Raw genomic sequence first — 26,311 nt, forward strand, 5'->3', positions numbered from 1 at the left:
GTTTTTATTCTCATTTCATTACAAATATGGCACTATTGTGCGCCGTTTTTGCTGTATTTAATTACAGACAAGCACACACACAACCAAACAAACAATCTCAGAATTTTATTAGTATACAGATATACGTAGAATCAGGTTGTTTAATGTATGAGTATTTCTATATTTTGATCTAGTTAGCTTGTTTTTGATCATAAATTCTTAATAATTAAAGCTAAATTTTATGATTGACGCTGAAAATCCTATAAACAACATTGTGATTATACTATAAAATACAAATCTTGCCCTGTTATAAGAAAACGGAAACCAAAACCCACCCAGCCTTGAATATCAGAGAGATTAGTTTCCGTCCTTTCCACTTGAAACCAGAGAAGTCCACTCACAATTCCCAGTCCAACAGTCTGTATCCAGTTAAGTCTGGAAAGCATGCGGTAATGAGCTTCTTGAAAATTCCTTCGGGACAGAATTTTTAATTGAGTCCAAAAACATGTAGGCCACTTGTCAATTTCCTCGGAAAGACTAATGTCACTGCCAAATGCAGAGTCGTGAAGGTCAGGCCAAGATGACACTCCAGAGTCGGCGGTGTCCTCTGCTTCTATAATTATACAAATTGCAACAAAATCATTTATGGACTAAAAGGATTACCACATCACAAGAATTCATATGTTAGCAGTAATATTTCTGCTGTCAACTGAAACATTTCAATCAGAAATGTAGAACATTAATTTAATTTCATAATTAGAATCTAAATTTGCTGAAATTAGTCACGTTTGTGACTTCTCACCTGTAGAATAAAGACTGGTCAGATGAGAAAATTCACAGATTGAAGAAGTATTTTCAATGTCAATACCAACTTCTTTCACTTCACTGAAAAAAAAACAAAGTGTTCAAAGTGTAAAGATACTTCAGAAACTGACTTTGATAAAGAATCAAACGTAACTTTATTGTAAAATTGAGACTGGAAAACTTAAATAAAAAGTCATAAATTCGATGACGAGGAACCCACTTTGAGACTAATAATGTTTGGAGATGGCTTGAATGGGTAATGAACAAAAACTTTAATATAAGTTTAACATAACAGCAAATGTACAACGTTTCGACAAGGTTCTGTCATCATCAATGGAGACTGGAAACTTATATAAAGCATTAAAGGATATAAATTGTTTTTCAGGTATATGAGCATCAATAAGCTTACCAGTACATGGCTCTATCGTATTTCATAAAAACATGTTCCAAGTCCCATGCTGCCCTTGGTACTACTTTCTTCACTGTTGATCGCGCTCAGTTTGATAACTTTGATTATATACTAATGATGAATCTCGTTTTGCATTATAATAGGCTTCTGCAAAGAATGTTGAGGTCAGTTTTAAACCACACATTTCGAACAAATGTTCACAAGTCCTCCACTGTGCATAGACGACATTTAATTAAGCAGACAAAAGACAAAAAAAGAGGTCATGACAGGTATGACAGGTCATGACAATTTAATTAATACGATTACTAAAATCATTCTCATGAAAATAGCCGCTAGTTTCGAGGCGTGGCTAACTTGTGAGCCTTTGTAAACATAAAATTCTCGTTTATTATCGCATTGTTCACACCACAAGATAAACTTAGCTTCATCATAGTGGCTTCTTTATATCGGAGAATTCTTTTTCGTAACGATAGTCTTCACTTTACAGATGACAGCACTATTGCAGACTGGCTTGAGCTCAGGGGCGTCATTTGAGGGGGCAACAAGAGCACCCACCCCCAATTTCGGGGAAGGGTCACAATGGCAGTTTCTGTGAGGCATTTCTAGTTAGGCCGGTTAACACATATACGCGTAGGACCCCCAACTCAATTGGGGGCCCACGTGAAGTTAGTCTTCTTTGCCCCTTTCCCAAGCCTTTTACGAAATTACGTTCCTGCTTGAGCTGTGGTTTCGAAGCCCGTTGCCATCCTAAAATACCAAATGTGCAAGTTCCGTTTCCATGAAGGACACAAAAGAATCCCTCCTTCAAATGTTCTGTCATTTGGCTCTATAGTGTTTAAACAATATCGCTATACGTGTAGCCTTCCTCAGAAATGGCTGTGATATTTCTTGCGAGACATAAGTTTATCCTAGCGGCATTTCACTGTCGAATGATAAGAAATTTGCAATGAACCAAATGTACTAGTGGAAAACATGCCGATCGTGGACCCATGGCTCGAATCTGTGGCGATATGCCATTGTATTGGCATATGCAAGTTGGATAAAGCAAAAAACTTATGACGAAGAAATACACTGTAACTGTTTTAAAAAATATGTTTTCTCTTTTAAGAACTTATCAGTAGGTGATAGCGCCTCCCACATTTGATCAAATTAAACGATGACTTTTATTTTAAAAAAATGTTTTTTTTTTGTTCTTAAAAAAAGTCAAAGAAAACAGACTGGAATTGTGATATAAAACATACCAAACGAATATTCCTGGCTCCTTCATATAAGATGACGATATTGTGTTCCCTTACTTTTGTAAAGTTAAATAACATAAAAAGCCAAAATCTGTCTTGCGAAATAGGTGTTTGAGAAAATTCTTTAGAGATGTTTACCTGAGATCCTTGGCGGCTATTATAAGCTTTTCTCTTATTCCTGAGCTTTTCTTGAGTTGCCCAACTGCACAAAGAAACAAAAAGAAGAAGAAGAGGATAAAAAATGAAAGGTAGTACAAATACACAACCCCAAAGCTTCGAACTGGAATTCCACGCACTTATATCAAGTCGTATAAAACAGATTCAGAAAAATCAATAATTAATCAAAAATGAAAATAAAATTTTGAAATCGTTAATTATAAAATTATGTAACAGAAAAAAAACAACAAAGATTTAAAGTTGGCACTTGAAAAATTCTAACGAAAGTTTTTCTTTGGAATTTTCTTTAATGTCTAACACAGATAATAATGATTTCGTATAATACAACTATTTATCAATATTTTATTTGAATGTTCTATACTTGTGCAAACTAAAACTTTTTCCTTTCCAAGTTTCTAGGAAATAACTAGGTGGCGAAAACAGCCATAAACACGAGAGTTGTATGAATGACTAAAGTTAATAATGTGTTTTTTGTTTGTTTGTTTATTGAATTTCGCGCAGAACTACTCGAGGACTATCAGCGCTAATTGTGAAGTAATAGATTATGGGGAAGACAGCTAGTCAACACCACCCACCGCCAACTCTTGGGTTACTCTATACCAACGAAAAGTGAGATTGAACGTCGCATTATAACGTCTCCGCGGCTTAAAGGGTGAACATGTTTGGTGACGGGATTCGAACGCGTCACCCGCAACTTTTGAGTCAAACGCCAGAATAAAGTGTATAAAGCAACCAACGTTACAAAAAATCCAACAACTCAGTCGATAAGATAGCTTTACTTTAACCATTGTGAATGGACTTATTTCTGTAAATACTAGAGAAATTAAATATTTCTAAGCTACTCGCCGCACTAAATTTATTCAATGATTTTATGCGCTCATCTGCAGTATATGTTCTGATACAGTAAATATTGAGGCCGTTAGTACCTTTTTCTCTTCAGGCCGATTCTGATCAAGCCAACTAGAAGGTTTAACGCTAGCCTGATTTATTATCTTATCAATCTTTTCAATAAGTGATGAAAATAATGAAGACTCATACTCACTAATAAAATCCGCAGGATTATAATGTGCAGCTATGTGCAGACCAATATTACTAAAAAACTCGAAAACTCCATTAGTAGGTCCAAAGTAAGCGACCTGAAAACGTTACATATATCTATTTGATTTCACTGACAAGAACTTTTCTTATCAAATACTGTACTGTTACCGAATTAGTTACTATTTTGATATTTTACAGAAACGTTACTCAAACTTAAATCGTATACTCATAGTAAAAAAAAAACAATATTTTGGTATCTCTTCGATAACACAAATATGTAACCTCAAAAAATTTGCATTTCATATTGGTACTTAAAATTGTGATTTATAATTTCAGATCAAATTCACTAGATCAAACTTCTGATGCAATTAAATTATTAAGTCCTAATAAAGTAGTTGTCAACAGAACTTAACTGTGCGCATTAGTAAAAAAAAATATTAATTTTAAAAGATGGAATATTGGGTGTAAAAATGAAATTAAAACAAATATTAAATTTTAAGTTTATCAAATTACTGATTCTCTCAGATCATAAATATAAATTGATGTTTTTAACATTTATGAGATAAAACTTACTTGACCGTCAGTTAATAAAAGCAGACGATCAAACATGTGGAAAATCTGGCTGGACGGCTGGTGGACTGTAACAACAACAGTTTTGTGTTCTTTTTCTGCGCAATACTTTAAGGTAGACATGAGAGAGACGGCAGCGCCAGAGTCAAGGCCCGACGTTGGTTCCTATACGTGTAGTAATTATTTTTTTATATTTTTTTCTCTATAATCAACAAGTTCAGTGACACATGTTATTGTTGCTTCATTTTATAAACTCTACGGATAGCTGATGACTCAAGACAAGACTGACTCACTTCATTGTAAGAACCTGCCTGCTTCAACTCTCAACATATTTTAAAATTAGAATAGATTATGAAATCTTTTGCCACGATCATATTCCAGTTTCTGTACTTTTTTCTTTTTCAGAAACGCAGTGAATGAGATTTAGATGTAAAATTCAATATAAGGTTATAAATAAGAAACAAATTGTAAACTCCACAAAAATTAATATTATTAAATAAATTCATAAAATTATCAGAAAACGTCAGCGACATATTCCATGTGAAGTAAAACCATCACTTTGAAGTATTTTTAATTACTTAATATACAATGTTTGTTTCACATGCAGTACACTTAAGGAATCCACGGTTAGGTTTTCTAATCTGGTTGTGTTAGTTTTTAACATGAACTTCTTACTGCGTGACTTCAAGCCGTTTATTACAGATTTTGTTGAAAACAATTTTGTTCTTTCGCCACTACAGAATTATCAGATTAAATAAAACATATCGACACGTATGCTCAGCTTCGGTATACAGCTTTGCTCATGAACTTAACATTGATTTTTTTATATAGGTTGGTATTTCACCTTTCAAAGTTTTAATCAATGTAATCGACTTGTACTGAAGCCCCAGCGAAATTCTGCGAACGTTGGACGAGTTTTTCATAGCCCGTTAATACACACAGAGCAGGTTTTCTACACTTGTATAGACATTAACGGTCATATTTCTGTTACAGCAGTCAGCACTGTAACCAGCGTCAATATTTTACCCAGGTCAAACTTGGTTTCAAGCCATACCTTCTAATTATATATATGCGTGTGTGTGTGTGTGTGTGTGTGAATGAAGAAAGCCAAAAAACAACCGAGGACACGACCTCGTTGTCCTCATATAGCTAGTTACGGCCATGATAGTATTATAACACAATACGCAATGTTTATAAACGGTAACATACTATTATTTCTAGAAAATAAAATTGAAACTTAAAATCAAAACAAATTCGTGAGCAGAAAATTTTCAAAACAATTTTACAAATGTGGCATTTCGAACAGTCAAATATATCAAATAATTATGCCACTGTTTTATACTATATATATCACATTAGATGCCGAACAGTTAAACAAAAATAACTTCATTAATCTCTTGGATTTTGAAAAGAAGTTCTTCAACCATTTTCATCTGAGAAGAAACTTATTTATCCAAGAAGCACAGACGACAGACGACACATTGTACTCTTTTATGTAAAACCAGAATAAAAGACACGATAATAGGAAGGTAGCGTCATCGAAAGGAAATGTTATCGATGCATGTTGTTAACAGCAATGTTGTTTAACAGTCATATACTTACATCCAATAACATGGTAGTAGGGTTTGTAAGCAACTCACAAGCAATACTAGTTCGTTTCTTTTCTCCTCCCGACAACCCTCGCTTGAGTCCGTCTCCAATTACTGAAATATAAAAAGTTGATGTTACGAATGCTGAGTTAGACTAGAGTCGATTAATGAAGTATATTATTTAACTATAAGAAAAATATATTAGAATTACACATAGAATTTTCTTAATGTGTCGTAGAGGTTGGGTACGTTACACTAAAACGGTTTTGGAGTCTTATCAGATCGTTACAGTCTTTGTTCTATTTGACGACTGTGCATCTTGACAGTAATCTAGTAGCATAGTTTCTATTGCAAAAGGTTACATCGCAAGGTTGTCACATCTAAAGCAGACCCTTACCCTGTATGCTTTCTATAAGTCATCTATTGTACAACGACAATGGTTTCTCAGCGCCCATTTTGATAATCCGATCATTCATAAATCCATGGACAATTTGACTGGTATGTCTTCATATGGAATAGCATGAATACTAGTTTTGTTCTCTAGTTGCTTGAGGTATTCAACAACTGTACGAGCGACTTGTGTTATTTTTCCAGACAAAGATCCTTCTTGATCAAGTTGCATACTTGTGCCTGGGACACGTGAATGGCATCTGTCACTGACATTTGTGTTTATGGATTCTCACCTGTTACAATACGCTGCACTCTGCTTACCATGGCTGGAGTACTACTTCTTTCGGGTCTATTTCTGGATGGTTCTGGTGTTCTAAGTTGATCCATATTCCATTGTTTTCGCATACCATTAGGTACGATGGATAAGCCCGTCTTGGAAATTCTAAATCCCCGATCTGAACACATCTTTATGATTTGAGTGTATGGATATTTTGTTATATACCCTTCCCAAAAGTGATCAAACAATTTCAAAATTTAGTTCTGATACATTCTGTTCCACCATGACAATATCGGCTGTGGTTGTCACGTGACATTAGTTGCATATCAAAAATCACTTTAAAATAACGTATTCAACCCTGTATATATAAAGACACACACATGTATATAGATATTAATCGAATTCAAGTCATTAGGCTTAGCATTAGGTAAGTTTTACAAGAAGTTGTATCAATGCCTGATGTGAGTCAATAGTCGTAACTTTGATTCTATAACCTTTTAGCCAATATTATAAACAAAAACTGTAATCTTCCCTTATCGCTTTCACAACTCTGAGAAGATTGGTTCTAAGTCTGTCAGTAATTTCTGTAAATATTGCTAGACCTACTTGTAACTTTTAAGTTCTAAAATTATTTATGTGCTACGCAACTAATGTGAAACTACCCCTTTGTGGTCAGATAGTTGTTTAAACGTAATATAAATAAAAATTTGTTAAAATCGAGAAAAATATGAAATAAATACGTTCGTAATAAGCACTAAGTAATTTTTGTATTTTACAAACTGAATATGATGTTTATGTCTTTCAATGTAACACGAATAATATTTGCTTATGGGAAAACACAGTTGGCATCTGCATGCTGCTCAAGGAATAATGTTTCTTTATTTTGTTATACTCAACTTCGCATAAGTCTCTCATCTTTCTTATTCAAATAATTAGAATACTTATATAATAACAATAATAAAATAAGCATTCGTAAACTTAAAAATAAAAGTCAGAATCATTATAAAATGGAATTTAATTCTATCTTTACAAGGGAAGAGATTTATATTGAGTGTCATCTTGGAAAATCAATAAATTGCTCAGATTTTTTATACACGCATAAGGGAGCAGATCTGGTTACAACACAGCGTGACATATGAACTTCAAAAACAAGAAATAAAAGTATTTGTTACTCTTAATTTTGATTTTATTTACTCTTGAAACAAAACACTTTCGGGGACCCTGCGGAAATGCATCTAGCAAATTATGTAGAACTATAGTTACAATTTTATTATTTTGGGTATATAAGCTTACATAAATGAGCAAGACGAATATAAGAGTCGTGATGTAGTGCAAATTCGATCGTCACGCATTGTCTATATATCGGAAAGTTTAGCTGGCTTAAGTTGATTTATTCACTGCGTTAGTCGTCACGCTCAGTTTCCATATCGTGTGGTGTATTTGTATGTCATTTTGTCTTTATTTAAGTAGTTATGATAATAACGTTAAGGAACGTGATTTCGAATCATTCTGTAATGTCTCACCGTGATGGCCATTCGCAATGAGCTAGGCTCAAGACTCGTGAGGTGTAAAAAGTGATGGGAACTCAAAGAAGTGTGCTAAAGAGACAAGGCAGATCCACGTCTACTTTGCAAATTAAAATTCAAGTTTCAAGTTATTCACAACTGAAATATCTACATTTTCAGTTCTCACGAATGTAAATCGAATGGAGTCACTACGAAAAACAAACGTACACAACAAATATGGCATGAATTCTTTAAGTTACTTTACAGTAACTATAACACAATCTTAGGCTCACCATGTCGCTTGCAGTAACTATAACTCGGTATTGGGCGGTCGTTTTCATGAATCTGTAATATTAGACGTGAATTCCGAGAAGAATGGACTAACATATCAATGCAGCAGTGACTGTAGCCGTAAGGGGAATTACAATCATTAATATGATGTATATGAGAACAAATCTGAGCACCTTTCGTTAGTATAGGACCATCTCACTTTTCATATAATCTCAAGTGTAAATTATTCTGTAATGTTTGTTGGTTCAAGTTATCCATACACATAAACACTTACTCGTACCCGAGAAAATGATTTTGCTATATTTGACTTTTGAAGGTTGTTATAACTCCATGATTCAGTTTACTGAAGTCTTGGTATGTGTATGTAATGATAATATAGTTTCACGCAGAAAAGTTGGTTACTTGTATATACCTTCTGTGTGATGAACTAAACTCAATTAAAATATAAGGAAAACTGTACTATACGTGGAACAAGAACCCACAATTAAGTAAGTTTGTAATCAATGTTAAATCTTGTGGATATTTACACTAGTAAGCAAATTGAATAAACAAAGGAATAACTCAAGCATGAATAAAGTTTCTTTATTGACCAATTAAAAAAAAAAACTATTGTGAGTCGGTCTTGGCCACTTCTGGTAGATGCGTGGATGTAAGATAGACAAAGTTATTAAGGTAGATTATTAGATAACAGTCGAACAAATATCATTAGAGACATATACTGATGAAACATGTACTCACTATTATTTAGACATTGCCTAAGGTCCAGAACGTCTATGATACGTTCTACATGGAACATTTTTTCATGATACGGCATAGCGTCTGGTAGACGTAGTAGGGCGGAGTGCTACAAAGGAAAACAATTCTAGCTAAAATAGATAAAGTAGTTCTATAAAGTTAATATACGTACTTACTAGCATTAGAGATAATTAATAATCAACTGTTCATAAGATATATTAAATGGTGACATAATACATTTTCATCACGTGTCATGATCTGACATATCGTGTCTTCTTCTAACATTTTCCTGTAAATAAATTATAAAAAACAAATTAGTGATTTATTATTTTAATTGGAGATGTTTAAATCATTTTGGTAATTAATAAGTTAGAAGAAGTCGACCTTTTCAACACTACAGAAAACACGAATGCTATATAAAAAAGCAGGGTATTTGACAGTAACTTTCGAAGTACTCCCCTGTTTGAGTCCGTTTTTATCAGTTTTGTTTATCCCTCAGCGGCTCGGCAATTAGCTTTAGAGATATGACACTAGATTCGGATTTTATCCCCACAGGGAACACAGCGCAGATAGCTCATTGTGTAACTTTGTGCTAGAACAAACAAATATCTTGTTAGCCTTCTTGACAAAAAGTCTGACCGGTCAGTACTGATTGTAACATCTTTTTGAACATGCTGTTAAAATTCCATTTAACTTCTTTAATTCGTGTTTGGTTTATAGCACAGGTTAGCTTTTTTGATTAGTAGTCCTTATATAACTGGCAGTTTTTCTGGAAAATCTGAACGACGTAAGACATACGTTTATCATGAACTCAATTCCTTGTCAAGTAATCAGTGCATCTGACTATGATCTATCAAATATCAAAAGTGATTTGCATTAAAGTTCAAGTGTTAACATAAAACTATAGACAGGGTGGAAACGCTTTTAAAATCACAAAGAAAGTTATATTATGAAAGGTTGATATTTCTTAGAATAAATTTGAAGTTATTCGTCATTGCGAATTGAAATAGATCTTGTGTAGAAAAATAGTCATCCGTTGTGAGTATGCGCCGAGAGACACCCCTGGCGACATCAGCTTTAGAAAGATCGCCGAGTTCTATAGCTTGGACCATGATTTACTAGAAGAAGAGCACGGGATATACAAAAATTTCAGAAATGATAATCCAACAATCGCTGCAACAACAGCTGCTACTGTAGTTGAAACTATGTACCAGCACGATCTCATGGACATATTGCCCGTATTCTATCAAATCGTCATAATTCTAGCCGTGATTCCTGCGACATCATGCACGGCCGAGCGATTCTTCAGTGGCCTCCGAAGGTATGTTAACATCCTTCAGTGACCTCCGGAGGATGTTAACATACCTTCGCAGCACTATGGGACAGAAAAGTCTCAATAGCATTGAATTGATATGCATTGAGCGAGCATACGCAACTATGATGCTTGGTGTTTGCTAATGATATGGAAAGGATTATAGACATTTTCGTAAAGCGTAAAGGAATAGAAACGTATTTCTTCTGAGTAATCGATAGCTAGCTTTTCATTCAGCCTTTTGTTTTGTAAAGAAGGGAACCACTAGTTCCTCTTTAGTTTTGTAAAGAAGGGAACCACTAGTTCCTCCTTTGTTTTGTAAAGAAGGGAACCACTAGTTCCTCCTTTGTTTTGTAAAGAGGGAGCTAGTTATGTCCTTACAAAACAAAAACAAGTTCCAATGTCCTTGCAAAAAAAAAAAAAACGGAATTAGCGATTGCCATTACAAAATAAAGGAGGAACTAATGGTTCCCCTTTTTTTGTCAAGGACATTACAACTTGTTTTTGTTTTGTAAGGACATAACTAGCTCCTTTTTGTTATGTAAGGACATTGCAACTTGACTTTTGTTTTGTAAGGGCATCACAAGTAGCCTTTTATTTTGTAAGGGTACTGCACTTGTGTTTTGTTTTGTAATGACATTACGTTGGAATAAATGAAGTCTTTTTCAAAATATCGCCATTTCGTGCTTTAAGTTATAGCTTGTCAAGAAATAAATTTTCAGACACAAGTTCTTTTTTTTTTAAGTTAGGCCCCGAGCTATCTTCCCTATTTTTGTGTTGTGTTACTTTTCGTGAGCAAAAAAAATCGGACAAAAAGGTTTTTTTCGGGCAAATTAGTTGCCCCTCCTTGGGAAGGTCAACTCCGTATGCCTATGACTGTGTCCACTATATTGGTGTCGAAACCCAACTTTTAGCGTTATACATCCACTGATTTACGCCCTGAGACATTGGGGAGGGGCTATAAAGGTGTAAAATTTGCATAAGCAGTTTTAGTAATGAGTGCTAATAGCTCATGAATTCGCTTGTTGTATACATACTTGCCAACTTACAAAATAGAAAAGGCTTAATTAATAAACGCCAACGGCGTTTCAGAGAGCGATGAATACGCAAAGCGTTTGTAAATTTAGTGGATTTTTGTACTTTTCACTCAACAAAAAATGGATATTGATTACAAAACATGACTTCTAGCGATCACTAGGTCGCCAGATCTTCAGAACAACTCGAGTACTGTGTAAACTCAAAGACGATTTCGGTGTGTGTGCACACACTAAATGCGAAATATTCACAATCGTTGAGAAGATGATTGCGCCCATTTTTACCTTAATTCGCCGCGTTTCACGAGTCCAATTACAAATTCAACAAAAACACAGTGCAGCTTTGGCAAAGTTTAACAAACAATGTTTACAAAAAATATTAAAAATGAAAGACTAAAAACTGAAACTTATCGAGGTTAAATCTTAATTTGAAAAGAGAGATGAAAAAGCATTTCAACAAACTCAGAAAATTTTGAAGGTACGTGTAAATTTGTTTGAATTTCGCGCAAAGTTACACAAGAGCTATATGCGCTAACCGTCCTTAATTTAGCAGCGAAAGACTAGAGGGAAGGTAGCTAGCCATCACCACCCACCGCTAACTCTTGGGTTTTCTTTGACCAACAAATGGTGGGATTGACCGTCACATTATAACGCCCCCACAACTGAAAGGGCGAGTATGTTTGGTGGGTCGGGGATTCGAACCCGCGACATGCCAGGCCGTGTGCGTACATCTTCAAATCAGTAATTTTTTTGTGTGTTCTATATTCTCATGGCATATTTTGCTCGAGTTATTATGCTCTTTTTTAAGCACAAATCTTACTTCGGTAAGCTAAACTTTTAAAACAATTAATATGACGCCATTATTTTCCATGATTTAACCGTTTATGTGTTCTTCACTTTCAAGCAACGAAGAACGATTGAAGAACCATTTAAACGTTATAACAAAGGTTTATTAAAAATACCTGCATGATGTTACTACTTACTTGTAAGCTAAAAGCCCAAGGCAGCTTGTCTACTATCTGAATAACTTTTTTATTGGATAATATGAGATACATTTTGTTTTTCATAAATAATATCTATATATATATGTGTGTATACAAAGCATATGTTTCGCTTCTGTGTCCACTTATCACGTCTACCATTTTAGACTGATTTCAACAAAAATTGGCATCCACTGTTAAGGCCTCACGAGGAGTGTCATAAGGAAGTTGGATTTCGGATCTGACTCCGCCATGTCACTTCCAAGGGGGCTATCTATCTGTGTGTCCGCCTTTCAGCCTTTCACGCCTTCACTTTTTTTTGACTGTTCTCAATTAAACTTGGCATGCGCCCTTAGGGCACTCTGGGAAATGACAAAGTTGTGTACTGTGTTCGGATCTCACCTCCTATGTCATTCCCTAGGATGGTTGGTTGTCGGACCTTGTGTTGAATGAGGGTATGTAAGGTTTGGAGTATATCTTATATATATATATACTTTTTTTTTCAAATATTTTTCTGAAAGGTTCTGTTTGAAAAGAATGCTTCTGTTACGTCTCTGGTCGTTTGTTAATTTCCCGTATAATTTATTTCGGATGAAACTTTAGCGATATAATTCCTTTCTTAAATAAAACTAGTTTATTCTTTCTCAATACACTTAATTTCCACAGTCCCTTTAAGTTAAACACATGCTATAATTCACAATGATTCACTACCGCGCTTGACTCAATTGTCCGTCTCTGTGTGTCTGCAATTATCTATCCCGTCACTTTATTTACCGGCTTATATACTATAAGAGCGTGTGTCTAGCAAACATTCGAGCCTTCAGGAACGTTCGAGATACTCATTACGTGTTACCAGCGTCACGTGACTTCCGCTGTCGTAACACTTCTCCATACTTCTGTCTACCTTTGCATCCGATCTTTACGAGTCCATTCGTAGGTCAAAATCTGCTTACATTTCCATAAAAGGACACTAAATATGCCTTTGTTTTGCGAGTCAAATAACTTCCAGTTATTTGAAGGGTAGTTTGAAAACAGAACAAAAATATCATTCTTCGTAGGTTGTTAAATCCTGAAGAAAAAATGGAAAATAAACTCAAAATCTTGTATTATGGTTTTTATTCTTTATTCAAAGCATGATATATGTTCCATGTAGTTTTTTGTTGTTTGTTTCCAGTTTTGTCACTAAGATGCTTTTATTTTATTTTGTTTTTAATGACAGATGAAAATTTTGTAGATTCTTCATTTTCAATCATGAAGAAAGTTAAACCTGTTTACAACAGAACTTTATGGTTAGCTTAGTCATTTACCTCTTGGTTTGCTTACTCAGATTATGCAAATTTCCTTGCGTAAGTTTCAGTCGTCACGTGCTATTGCGCGCGTCTGCCTACGTTTCCAACCAACCGTCAGGGCTCCAATACAATGACCTCCTGCGATAATGACCCACAGAGAACCTGAGCAGCACGTGCAGAAAGCTTGCGGGCAAGTCTAGTCACTACCTGTACGTTAAATAGAATGTTAATGGGGAAGAAGACGACAGCTACCATTCTAAATGTGAGATGTAATGAACCAGGATATTGTACTACAGTTTTAAAATTATGCATGAAATTTGTCACTGAGAAAATATATCGGTAGCATTAAAGGGATTCCCATGTATATATTTTTTCTGTTCCGAATCGGGAAGTAATATGATATTATAATTATTTACAATCTTACGTCAAAATCTTTTTTATGATTAAGAATAAATCAAACCTTAAGTGGTAACAATTGCATTATTACATGGGCTGCCATATAAGGTAATATCCAACAGATGTCGCTACATCTGAATATGTATTTTAATCCCATTGTACGAAAACAAACGGTAATACACAAAGAACAGGAATTCCTTGATCTGAATATGATATTGACAATGATTTCGATTTCCTTTCAACGCTGAAAGTAAATTGCGAGGATAACAAAGGAACTTGAATACAGTAAAAACAAGATACATGCTGACTGTTAAGTTAATTCATGAAATTAGTGCTTCTTTTTAAAATACATACAATACTACAGAAAGAATGGGAAAATATATAAATTAAAAAGTTTGTTGTTGTTTTCTAACTTCGCGAAAAGCTATTCGAGGGCTATATGAGCTAACCGTCCCTAAGTTTGAAGTGATAAACTAGAGAAAAATCAGCTAGTCAACACCACTTACCAATAACTCTAATAAATAGTGAATTGACCGTCACATTATTATGCCCCCCCCCCCCATCATGGCTGAAAGAGAAATCATGTTTAGGAAAAGAAAAAATTAATAGGTGTATTTCATAGCTTTCTATGTGAATCCCTTTAACATAAGAACAGTTTTGTGTAGTTTGTTTTTAACTATAAACAAACTAGCAAGGCAGTTCGAATCGAAATTGTTTAAATTGTATCATATGATTACAAATAAAGACAATATTAAATAAGACTTTTAACAACCTCTAAAATAAATCATAGGGCACAAAACGATTATCCATGGTTTTAAAAAGAAATTTGAACTGTGAACAGAATTACAAAGATGGCTAATTTTAAAACTACAACAACCACTCTCGATAACTGATTATAAAAACTCAACCCCCCCCCAAAAAAAAAAAGAAATTCAAAAACGCTACACATATAGTAAAGCAAACAGAGGCACCAAAATGTTTAAAAAAAAGAACGAAAAAAGAAATGGTAAGCTAAATTAGTACATATATGACATATTATTGAAGGTAAAAGAAATTTCTCTTTATATTAAGCTGATTTTAATATTTACATTAGAGTTTTTTACATAGTCTTTCTTATTAAGGAGAACAATCTCATCACATTAGAGGTACTTCAGTATGAGTTTGTGGAACAAAACGTTCTGTTATTTGTAATTTTGGGCCCCCAACTGGCACAGCGGTATGTCTGCGGACTTACAACGCTAGAAACCGGGTTTCGATACCCGTGGTGGGCAGAGGCCTTGTGTAGCTTTGTGCATAATTAAAAACAAACAAACAATTTGTAATTTTGAGCATGAGATGGCCTCATGGTTATAGAACACGACTCGCAATCCCTTCACCGAACATACTCGCCTTTTTAGTCGTGGGGACATTATAACGTTACGATCAATCCCACTAATTCGTTGGTAAAGAGGAGCCCAAAAGTTGTTGGGAGTGGTGTTGACTTCCTCTAGTTTATCACTTGAAAATTAAGGATGTCTAGTATAGATAGTCCCCCAGTAGTAGCTTTGGGTCAAATTCAATAAACAAACAAATACTTATAACTTAAGTTGATGTTAGTTAAAGATGAAACAAAACAATAATATCGTACTTAAAAGACCATATTCAGCAATTTAGACCAGCGTGATACAATACCGTCAGCTTTCATAAGTATATTATGCTTTATAAAGTCATTATTTGTCATTTTCTTAATTTCACAATTTATCTTCCGCTGTTAATATTTAATTCTATTGCTATGACAACTACCCTGAGCAAGTATTCGATTCACCATTTTTCTTTCCTTAAACTATGAACGATTAAAACTACTACAAAAAGTTTTCCAGCGAACTTAATTCTTTCTTTGAAATGTACATATAAATATAGAAGGAGGAAGAATTGGTCGGAGTTACACTCGCTGACTAAAAAAGAGTAAGGTACCACTAAGATATCCTCATTGATAGTACCTAATCATCCTTATAATATCACTTAAAAAAAACATTGCTACCCAGTTATGATGGTGTACTTCTGTTTTTGTTAGCATCCATTACACGTGTTAGTGTTAGGAAAATACCTTAACATAAACATAGCAACATATAATAAAGTCTATATTACGGAAGTAAAAAACAGTAAATCGGATTCGTTAAGTGACTGAGTAGAATCATAAAATGTTGAAGACAAAGTATTTATTTTATGCAGAAATAAATGTTTTACTGAAGCAACGACTAGACGGTGAGGTTGTGATTTCGGCGGAGAAACAAAATGGCAGAACTGAAGTTGAGTCTGAATGAGTATCCCCTTTTCAGTGTAAAGAAACAATAATTAATTTGCTCTAAAAATCAGTCTTTACGTGTATTTAAATAACAATTTTTTTATTAATCTAAAAATACTTAATTTTAATATTTTCCTCCAAAGAATAACTACGTTTTTAAGTTTCTTCTTTGTCCTCCTTTTGTAAAAATAAAAACAATCACGATGATGAGTCAAAATTCAAATTGCTGAATAACTTAAAACAGTGCCTTCAATCGGTGAGTAAAAATACCATTTCGGTTAAATATACACACGTTGATCATCAAGATATTGGCGCCACTGATCTAGTCTTAATCCCGTTGCATTCATGAGAGAGTTGAGTCTTAGCTCTTTATTATTCCGTGTTACACTTGCGTGTAAGAAGGCCTACGAAACTTTATGAGAAAATAGAGAAACTGGTCCATGAAATAATTACAGGAGCTATAATCACATCTTACAGAATCATATATTGTCGCAACAAGAGTTTTTCTGCAAAACTAAAACTCGTATATATATATATATTTATATATTATCGTTCTATGGCTAAAAAACATAAAAATCTTTGAACATTTGATTATCAGCATAAATTTCCAAACTTACCGTCAAAACCTGTCGAACAGTCAGATTTGCGAAGAACACGTCTTCTTGTAAAACATAACAAATATTTCTTCTTTGCTGTTTTCGTATAGGCTCACCGTTTACAGTGATGAGACCGGAATTGATCTTTTGTCGCCCACTCAACGTGTTCAGTAGTGTGGTTTTACCTGATCCTGTGATGGCAAATTAAATTACAATCAGAAGACTTTCAACAAGAGCTTTAAATGATACATGAAATATAGAGTATAACAAAGTAAAAAAAAAAAACACTTCAGGAAAATAGTATATTCAAAAGGTAAAGGAAGTTTATAAAATTAGTTGTTTGTTTGTTTTGAATTTCGCGCAAAGCCACACGAGGGCTATCTGCGCTAGCCGTCCCTAATTTAGCAGTTTAAGACTAGAGGGAAGGCAGCTAGTCATCACCACCCACCGCCAACTCTTGGGCTACTCTTTTACCAACGAATAGTGGGATTAACCGTCACGTTATAACGCCCCACGGCTGAAAAGGCGAGATGTTTGGTGGGATGGGGGATTCGAACCCGCGACCCTCAGATTGCGAGTTGATCGCCCTAACCACCTGGCCATGCCGGGCAAGAAATTAATATGCTCAAAAGTTATACACAATTTTTGAAAGTAATGTTAAATATTTAAATTTGGTTAAATGAACCTAGTTTTAAGAAGAAAATTAAGCTAATTTTGTTGCTATTCACCGTTAAGGTTAATAAATTTGTAACGTATTTCAAGGTTGACTAACGTGTTCCATAACATGTTTTTAATCCGACTTCTAATGACTGTTATATGTATGTAAAACGCAAAGGTCTATAGAAACGACTTTTTGTCACGTCTTATCTGAAGTAAATCTGTAGCTCGTGAAACAGACACTAGGAACTAAGGTGCCAGAGGCGGCACCTCCCTGTTGGTGTAAAAGAGCTTTTCCTAAGTAACCCTGATACGAATAAACGGAAATTCATGTACTAATTTACTTATTCTAATCTTTCGTGTGTGTGTGTGTGTCACTTGCACAAACAGAGTTATAGTTTAATAGAAATATTCTCACGTAACCAAGTTTCTATCTGAATACAATTAATATAAACTCGTACTTGTCCTCTGTGTGTGTATGTTTCGCTAAACGTTTAATTTTAAAAATTAAAAGTATTATCTCTCAAATATACTGACTTGTTTTTATACTGTTCATTTCCGGTAAGATCCATATATTGCATCATTTTACATAACGAACTAACCAAAACAATCACTCATTTTCTATGCAAAATATATAAGGCACTCGAGCAGTAGCAATTGAGATTGACTGTTGTATTGTTTTACATATTTTTTGTGTGTGAATTATATTTTTATTGGGGAGCTTTAGTAACAGCAAAGTATAGAGTAACAAGCAATTGTTTCGTGCAGTATTTCTGAAACTGTGTATGTTGTGAGTAAAAATGCGAAATAATTAAATCATCGAATAATCAAGATTGCTCAAAACAAAAATTTGTTTTATTCCTTATAGATAAACTAAAATAAAATGCTGTGTGCTTGTATTTATTTTACTTGGGGAACGCAAAGTTTACTGAGTTTGCTATTGTGGTTAGTACAGTCCATACAATCATGCAATAAAAAATATATCAATGAGGTGAGAACCCAAACGTGTGGATATCACACTTGTCTCTCTAAACAGAAGTACCATCCGCCATCGTATACGGTTCTTGTCATCACGGTGGCCCGGCATGGCAGGTGGTTAGGGCGCTCAACTCGCAATCTGAGGGTCGCGGGTTCGAATCCCCATCACACCAAACATGCTCGCCCTTTCAACCGTGGGGGCGTTATAATGTGACCGTCAATCCCACTATTCGTTGGTAAAACAGTAGTCCAAGTGTTGGCGGTGGGTGGTGATGACTAGCTGCCTTCCCTCTAGTCTTACACTGCTAAATTAGGGACGGTAGCGCAGATAGCCCTCGTGTAGCTTTGCGCGAAATTCAAAACAAACCCAAACCCTTGTCATCACGCGCTTGAAGGATACATGAGATTATCAGCTACTTAGTAATTAGTATCAAATGAATAATGAACAGTAACTAATTAGTACTTCAACTTAAACGGTCGTATAAGGATAGTAATCATGACAACGATCGCCACCACGTTACCATAAATAACTTAATATTGAGAGGTGACTGTTTAAAAATACATTAATATTTTATGGCATTTGCTGCTAACATTGTTTTTCTTAAAACCATCTTTTGTTTTTTAAGAAATGCATATTCATTCTGTTTGATATATTTTATTATAAACCTTAAACTGATAAGTACTGGACACCAGAAAGATATTTATATTGGATAAAAGTTACGTTTATAAAGAATGAGAAAAAAAATATTGAACATAATTTCCGTTAAATACAAACGAAGGGCAGGATACATTTTGGTTATCAGACATTTTTATGATTTATTCCGTGTGCGTCACAATGTGGCGCTAAAGTGTGCTTACCGCTTGGTCCCATCACAGATAGTAACTCTCCTGGACGGACTTTTCCGCTTACATTACACAGGATTTCCTTCTCTCCCGAGAAGACACACACATCCCGGAAAACTAGCTCTGCAGGCTTTCGGTTTTGTTTCAGGTTCACGCTAGCCATTACATCAGGATAATCATTTGTCCTACACGAATACAAAAATACTTAACACAGATTGAAAATACATAGCTCTGATGTAGGATGAAAAGAAATAATATTTAACACAGATTGAAAACACGTATCTATGATGTATGATGAAAAGAAATAATATTTAATATAGATTGAAAATATGTATCTATGATGTAGGATGACAGGAAACAATAATTAACACAGATTGCAAACACATATGAATGAAAAAAATATTAAACAAATATTGAAAATACGTATCTATGATGTAAAATGACAGGAAACAATATATAACACAGATTGATAATACGTTTGTACGATGCAAAACGAAAAGAAACTTTACTTGAGTTAGCCCCCCTTTTTTATTTTATCTTTATTTTTTTACGTGTTTGAAACGTAACTCAGGTTATTTCAATGCTGAAAAGGAAGGAAAATCTGTATGTACAGTGTACTGAAAACTAATGGAATGCTTAAAAAGCGTTCGGATTTGATGGAAAATACTCTTTCGGATAAATATTTATTTGACCATCTGTAAAATATATTCTTTGAATAGCTTCAGTATACCTACAATACAAGAACACTAATGAAAAACAGTAAAACGTAAGATGTATTTAATAACTAATTGCAACTTTGATTAAATTGTGTTGAATTTCAATAAAATAAACAAATAAACCACTGAATTAATAAAGTTGTTAAAAGTGGGCGTAGAAAGATCGATTATATCATTGATGATAATAAAACCCACGCGACATTCAACAGAGGTCAATGAACCTCACCATATGCATCTTGACTTACGTTACATAAATATGAGATCTTCACATTTGACCTTTAGCTCCGAACGTATATAATAGTGACTAAACGTCAATCTATGTGTTACTTCGGTGAATGATCTCTTATTTTTATTACATTTATTTTATTATACAAAGAAAAATAGAGTTAGTATATCACTGCAACCCCATCACTCTTTTTTACATTATTAATAGAAAAAATATATACAAGAATTAAACATTTAATGTATAAGATACTTGCAGGTATAAAGTGTTTAGATTTGTTTGTTTTTTGTGCTAAGCGCAAAGTTACATAGTGAGCTATCTGTGAGTCATCACCACCCACCGCAAACTCTTGGGCTACTCTTTTACAAACGAATAGTGGGATTGATCGTGACTTATAACGCCCCAACGGCTGAAAGGGCAAGCATGTTTGGTGGGACAGGGATTCAAACCCGTGACCCGCAGATTGAGAGTCGAGCGCCCTAACCACCTGGCCATGCTGGGCCGATTTGATAAGTATTTTTATATGTTTCTTCTTCTTCTTAATAGGATGTTTGACACATTCATGCATTTGATTTAAATGTATCGATACACATAAAGAATCTGCAAGTTAAGTAAAAGTAAATTATTCAAGCATTCGGTAATCTTCAGGTGATATATAAGTATAGTCATGCATACGTATCGTCATTTCAGATCACCAGCATCAGAAGGATGGAGACTAGGGAAAAGAAGCCTCGCCTTTCTGATATAACTGATAGTTTATTCACTTTCAATTGTTTAAGAGACAAGAAATTTAGACAGATTGTAAGGAATCCATCTCCAGATAAGTTTCGGTCAATATTTGAATTTGGTGGAGCAAAAGATGATATTCTTTGCCAAATTTGTTTGGAGGCAGGTGATATTGTGAAATTAAAAATAAATGTCAGTTATCACAATAATTTCAGGGCAGAATATACATTGAAGAAGATTCTGCCTCTATATGGCCATCAACAAATGCCTCGTTGAGTCAAAGTACTTAATATTCATAAAACTTCACAAGAAAAACTGTTTTATTTGTGGAAAAGATTATCATAGAAGTGGAAAACTCAATACTATTTGTACAGGTTCGATGATTCTACTGGGCAAAATGTTTTGAAAACTGCAGAAAGGCACAGAGATGAGACAATGAACCCAGGATGATGCCCTATCCTAATTTGTTTGCATGCGATTCATACCACAGATCATGTTATGGCCATTATCTGTCTGGCAAGAATGTCTGAGCGGCCATTGTAAAGGAAAATAGAGGGAAAGAATCGACAGTTTACAAAAAAAAAGACATCTCCAGGAAGAGTTGAATAAGTTTAGAAGGAGTAGAAACTGGATGAGATCAGAGACAGATATGTCCAGCTTGTAAACAGGTTAGGAGGTCATGAATATGCTACAAATACATCATGGAAGCTTAAAGAACAAATGAAAGTTGAATATGGAAGTAGGATATGTTTCTTCCAATGAGCATGACGATCAGATTTGGTTTGTTCGTGTAATCTCACTGTAGGTGGGTAACGTATTACACAAAGAGGCAGAACTGCAATAAAAGTCTGAGATCGAGGAAGAAGTAGAGTATGAGATGAGATATGACGCTGGAGATTTGATCGTATGATTGGCAAGTGGCCTACAAGAACCTCATAAAAGATATGCACAAAGAAGGAAATGCTGCAATCATATTAAAACATGTAAGATTTTCTGATATGTTTTTGTTTTTGATTCATAAGACTTCTTTCTTTTGATATTTACAAGTTATCATTTCTATTGTCATAGGAAGGGTTATCTAAATTTTGGGGCTGTTTCTTAGAATCATCGTACGCCTATTGAGACATAAGCTGTAAGTATTGACAGATTGCTTACGACACAAGCTGTAAGTACTGATGGTTGACTTAAAGCATAAGCTGAAAGTACTGACGGTTGACTTAAAACATAAGCTGTAAGTACTGATGGTTGACTTAAAACATAAGCTGTAAGTACTGACGGTTGACTTAAGACATGGGCTATATATATTGACAGTTTACTTGAAACTAAAACTTTACATATTAGCAGCGTGCTTAAAACATAAGCTGTAAATATTGACAGTTTACTTGAAACTAAAGCTTTACATATTGTCAGCGTGCTTAAAACATAAGCTGTAAATATTATCAGTTTACTTGAAACTAAAGCTGTATATTTACAGTTGACTTAAAACATAAGCTGTAAGTACTGACAGTTTACTTACGACATGAGCTATACGTATTGACAGCTGACTTATAACAAAAAGCTTTACATATTGACAACGTGCTTAAAACATAAGATATATATCTTGACAGTTTACTTTAGACATAAGCTGTCAGTAAATATCTACATATTTCCACTTCTTGTTACATGTCCGAAATTTCGTTTATCTCCATTTTTCTTTATTGTATGTTTTAGTAAGAAAGTCTATAACTGTTTGCAGCAAGCTTATCACACGAGTGGGAAAATTAGTCTTTTCACACACGAAAGCTCCCGCTCTGTTTTAAAGCTCGGGTTTCTCAAACGCGGAAAATATACTTGGATGTGATAAACTTCGTGATAAGAAAAACTTTATATCGATACTTCAGAGATAAAAAATAGTACGATGTTGATTTTCATATAACTATAACGCACTACTATAGCACTCCAATTAACAAGACATCAATCACAGGTATAACACAGGTATAATATTTATTTATTTATTCTTCTCTTGATTGTTTAAGTAATATATCTCCGATGTATGGAAAAAGTAATCTAATTATTAATTTCATTATCATTAGACGCTACGCCAAAATGTGACTCAATACAAAAACTATGGATACTTAAAGCACCCATGTTTATAATAAGGAGATAAGGCTTAAGTTGCGATAATCCATTTCTTGGTTCTTTATTAAATTACGGTGATTTGAAAATATTGTGCTTGCCGGTTGTATGTAAAGCTACAAGTCATATACTTGCAAGAATAGATAGGTTTACATTATAATGACCTTCTGAGGTTTTTATTAGTAGCCCGCCCACTTCCCATCCTCTGAAGCTTTTTTTTAAAATTAAAATATATATACATTTGAGTGCTGAAATTTCATAATGTATAAATATCCATAATAGAGATAATTCATCATAGTAAATTCAATTTTGGGGAGAGATATGTTTCTCATCGGTATTGCAGCCCTTTTAAAGCTACAAATCATGTCTGAATTGTACTAAAATGAAATATCACTTGATCATAAAACCCTGTTTAGTATTAGCTCCTTCAAAGCTAGACACCACTCCGAACAGAAGAAAAATAGTGCCTAAAATACCAAAAGTTGTGATGTTTGTATTGTAGATACATAAAAAAGACAACAAACTGAACGATGAGTATGAAAGGTTATTATACAGTGACGTGGTGTGTAGTATAATAAATTGTTTCATAACTTCTTGGTAACGATCCTCCTTGCTCCTCACCGTAATTATTATGAGGCACATGAAGTACTAACATGGACTGCGCTAAGCCTCGTAAACATGATGTGAAGACTGTCTTTATAATTAATTTGTTTCTTTGCTTGTTTCTTGTTAAGCTCAAAGCTGCACAATGGACTATCTGAACTGTGCTCACAAAGGGTATCGAAACCCAGTTTTTAGCGTTATATATAAGTCTTCGAGCCTACTACTAAGCCACTAGAGGGCATATAATTAAATATTTCAAAATTGCGGTGAACGCCTCATATCGGAATCACACGCTCCTTGAAGCTATAATTCTCCAAAATAAAATAAACCAAAAGCAATTTTTATGCAAAAAAACAAGAACCAAAAAATAAGAGGTAAGAAACTGAACGTACAGCTGCCTCAATATCAAGATTCTTCACAATGATGTTGGTTTCGTATAATGATGTTTCTGAAAGCATTGTTTATCAAACTCAAGGAAGGATGTTTCTGTTCTGTACGAACTTAGGAAAAAGAACCTTTGTTGATTTCTGAAAATTAAGTACAGACAATTTTGAATTAGGGTTAGAGACTGAAACCATGGAAAAGTTCATTAGCATATGTTTGTACAAATACATATACACACATTATGACAAAAAATAATTTCAGCAAATCTTTAATTAAGTACATCATTCTAATTTTATTGTACCACAATTCCATGAATGTTGTATTCAGTAAGTTGTCGTAAAGCAGTACGAGACGTCTTAAGTTATTTGTTGTTGTTGTTGTTTTTTAATGAATTGTCGTAAACCATTGTGTATTTTCCATACTTAATAAACTGTTAGTTTTTCTTATTATTATTATTTTATTCATTCACGCATAGTTGGTTTTGGTTTACGAGCACTAAACTCACAGTTATCACGTAAAGATACACATGAGTACTTTGAAACTTACTTCAAGAGAAAATGCATTCGGATTATTTTAAAAGTGGTGAATTAAAGAAACAGACAACATACTGTGAGCCGTCAAACACTTAGAGATCAACTCTTACATATAACAATGTTGTTTTCTGTATTTTCTCAGCTATTTGCCGTACTTCTAATGATACTAGCATAAATTACCCACACTACGCTGTGGGGGTTCAACGGAACCCCGTGATGAATCACAGAAGCTCCAATGTATCGATCAAATTCCTTCATTATTCTCAGTTATTCCTAAGTTACCCCGAGAAGGGTTTGTACCCCCCCCCCTAAAAAAACGTTAGAACACCCTCCCTTGTTTTCCGATCACGAGTGTTAATCTTAGTCCTGCTAGCTTATAGGACATGAACAATTTTCAAACGTGGTATTCCCTGGTTCACGAGAAGGTGAATGGTTCAGCAACCTTGAAAATCTAATATTAGACCCTCATTATGGCACAGAAATAAGGACACCCTCGCACCACCCTGGGTCTGACTGCCAAGTTTGGTCCTGCTAGCTTATAGGACATGAACAATTTTCAAACGTGGTATTCCCTGGTTAACGAGAAGGTGAATGGTTCAGCAACCTTGAAAACCTAGTATTAGACCCTAATTATGCCACAGAAATAAGGACACCCTCGCACCACTCTGGGTCTGACTGCCAAGTTTGGTCCAGCTAGCTCTAAAACTATGGGCAGAGTTAACTGGACAAAGATACAAGATACATAGAAAGCTGCAAGTATAGGATGTCACAGAAACTATATCTCTAAACTAATGATTCTCCATTCGGTAATAAATATATACATATTTATTATGCATATAAAATGGAAAACAATGTAGTGTAACTTGCTATTACGTTTGATCAAATATATAAACGTCATTATAAACCATGGAAGGGTAATATTATGCACTTTTTTGAAATACAGGTATTCCTAAAATTACTTATATTAATTAAAACTTGCTGTAGTATAGTAGTTAAAAGTTAGTATAGTATGATAATATCAAATAACTGTAGTATGATTGTATAAAATAATTGTAGTAAGATAGTATAAAATAACTGTAGAACGATAGTATAAAATAACTGAAGTATGATAGTATAAAATAACTGTAGTATGATAGTATAAAATAACTGTAGTTTGATAGTATAAAATAACTGTAGTATGATAGTATAAAATAACTGTAGTATGATAGTATAAGGATAACTATAGTATGATAGTATAAAATAACTGTAGTGTGATAGTATAAAATAACTGTAGAACGATAGTATAAAATAACTGTAGTATGATAGTATAAGATAACTATAGTATGATAGTATAAAATAACTGTAGTATGATAGTATAAAATAACTGTAGTATGATAGTATAAAATAACTGAAGTATGATAGTATAAAATAACTGAAGTATGATAGTCAAAAGTCACTGTAGTATGATATTATAGAATAACCGTAGTATGATAGTATAAAATAACTGTAGTATGATAGTATAAAATAACTGTAGTGTGATAGTATAAAATAACTGTAGAACGATAGTATAAAATAACTGAAGTATGATAGTATAAAATAACTGAAGTATGATAGTCAAAAGTCACTGTAGTATGATATTATAAAATAACCGTAGTATGATA

The 26,311-nt window shown here is 34.1% G+C and overlaps 1 protein-coding gene across 1 annotated transcript in view; it reads right to left on the reverse strand.

Moving 5' to 3' along the window:
* LOC106463923 (ABC transporter G family member 14-like) overlaps positions 1 to 26,311 on the reverse strand; it is a 38,280-nt gene that overhangs the window by 9,742 nt on the left and 2,227 nt on the right. The window contains exons 4-12 of the mRNA XM_022391561.1: positions 19,387 to 19,556; positions 16,915 to 17,084; positions 9,006 to 9,111; positions 5,818 to 5,918; positions 4,219 to 4,380; positions 3,650 to 3,743; positions 2,569 to 2,632; positions 782 to 864; positions 274 to 592 (exon numbers count right to left, since the gene is read on the reverse strand). Of these exons, the coding sequence (XP_022247269.1) occupies positions 274 to 592; positions 782 to 864; positions 2,569 to 2,632; positions 3,650 to 3,743; positions 4,219 to 4,380; positions 5,818 to 5,918; positions 9,006 to 9,111; positions 16,915 to 17,084; positions 19,387 to 19,556 (1,269 nt within the window). The remainder of the gene's footprint in view (positions 1 to 273; positions 593 to 781; positions 865 to 2,568; positions 2,633 to 3,649; positions 3,744 to 4,218; positions 4,381 to 5,817; positions 5,919 to 9,005; positions 9,112 to 16,914; positions 17,085 to 19,386; positions 19,557 to 26,311) is intronic.

Source organism: Limulus polyphemus, unplaced genomic scaffold (assembly GCF_000517525.1).
Source record: "Limulus polyphemus unplaced genomic scaffold, Limulus_polyphemus-2.1.2 Scaffold1517, whole genome shotgun sequence".
Taxonomy (NCBI): Eukaryota; Metazoa; Arthropoda; class Merostomata; order Xiphosura; family Limulidae; genus Limulus; species Limulus polyphemus.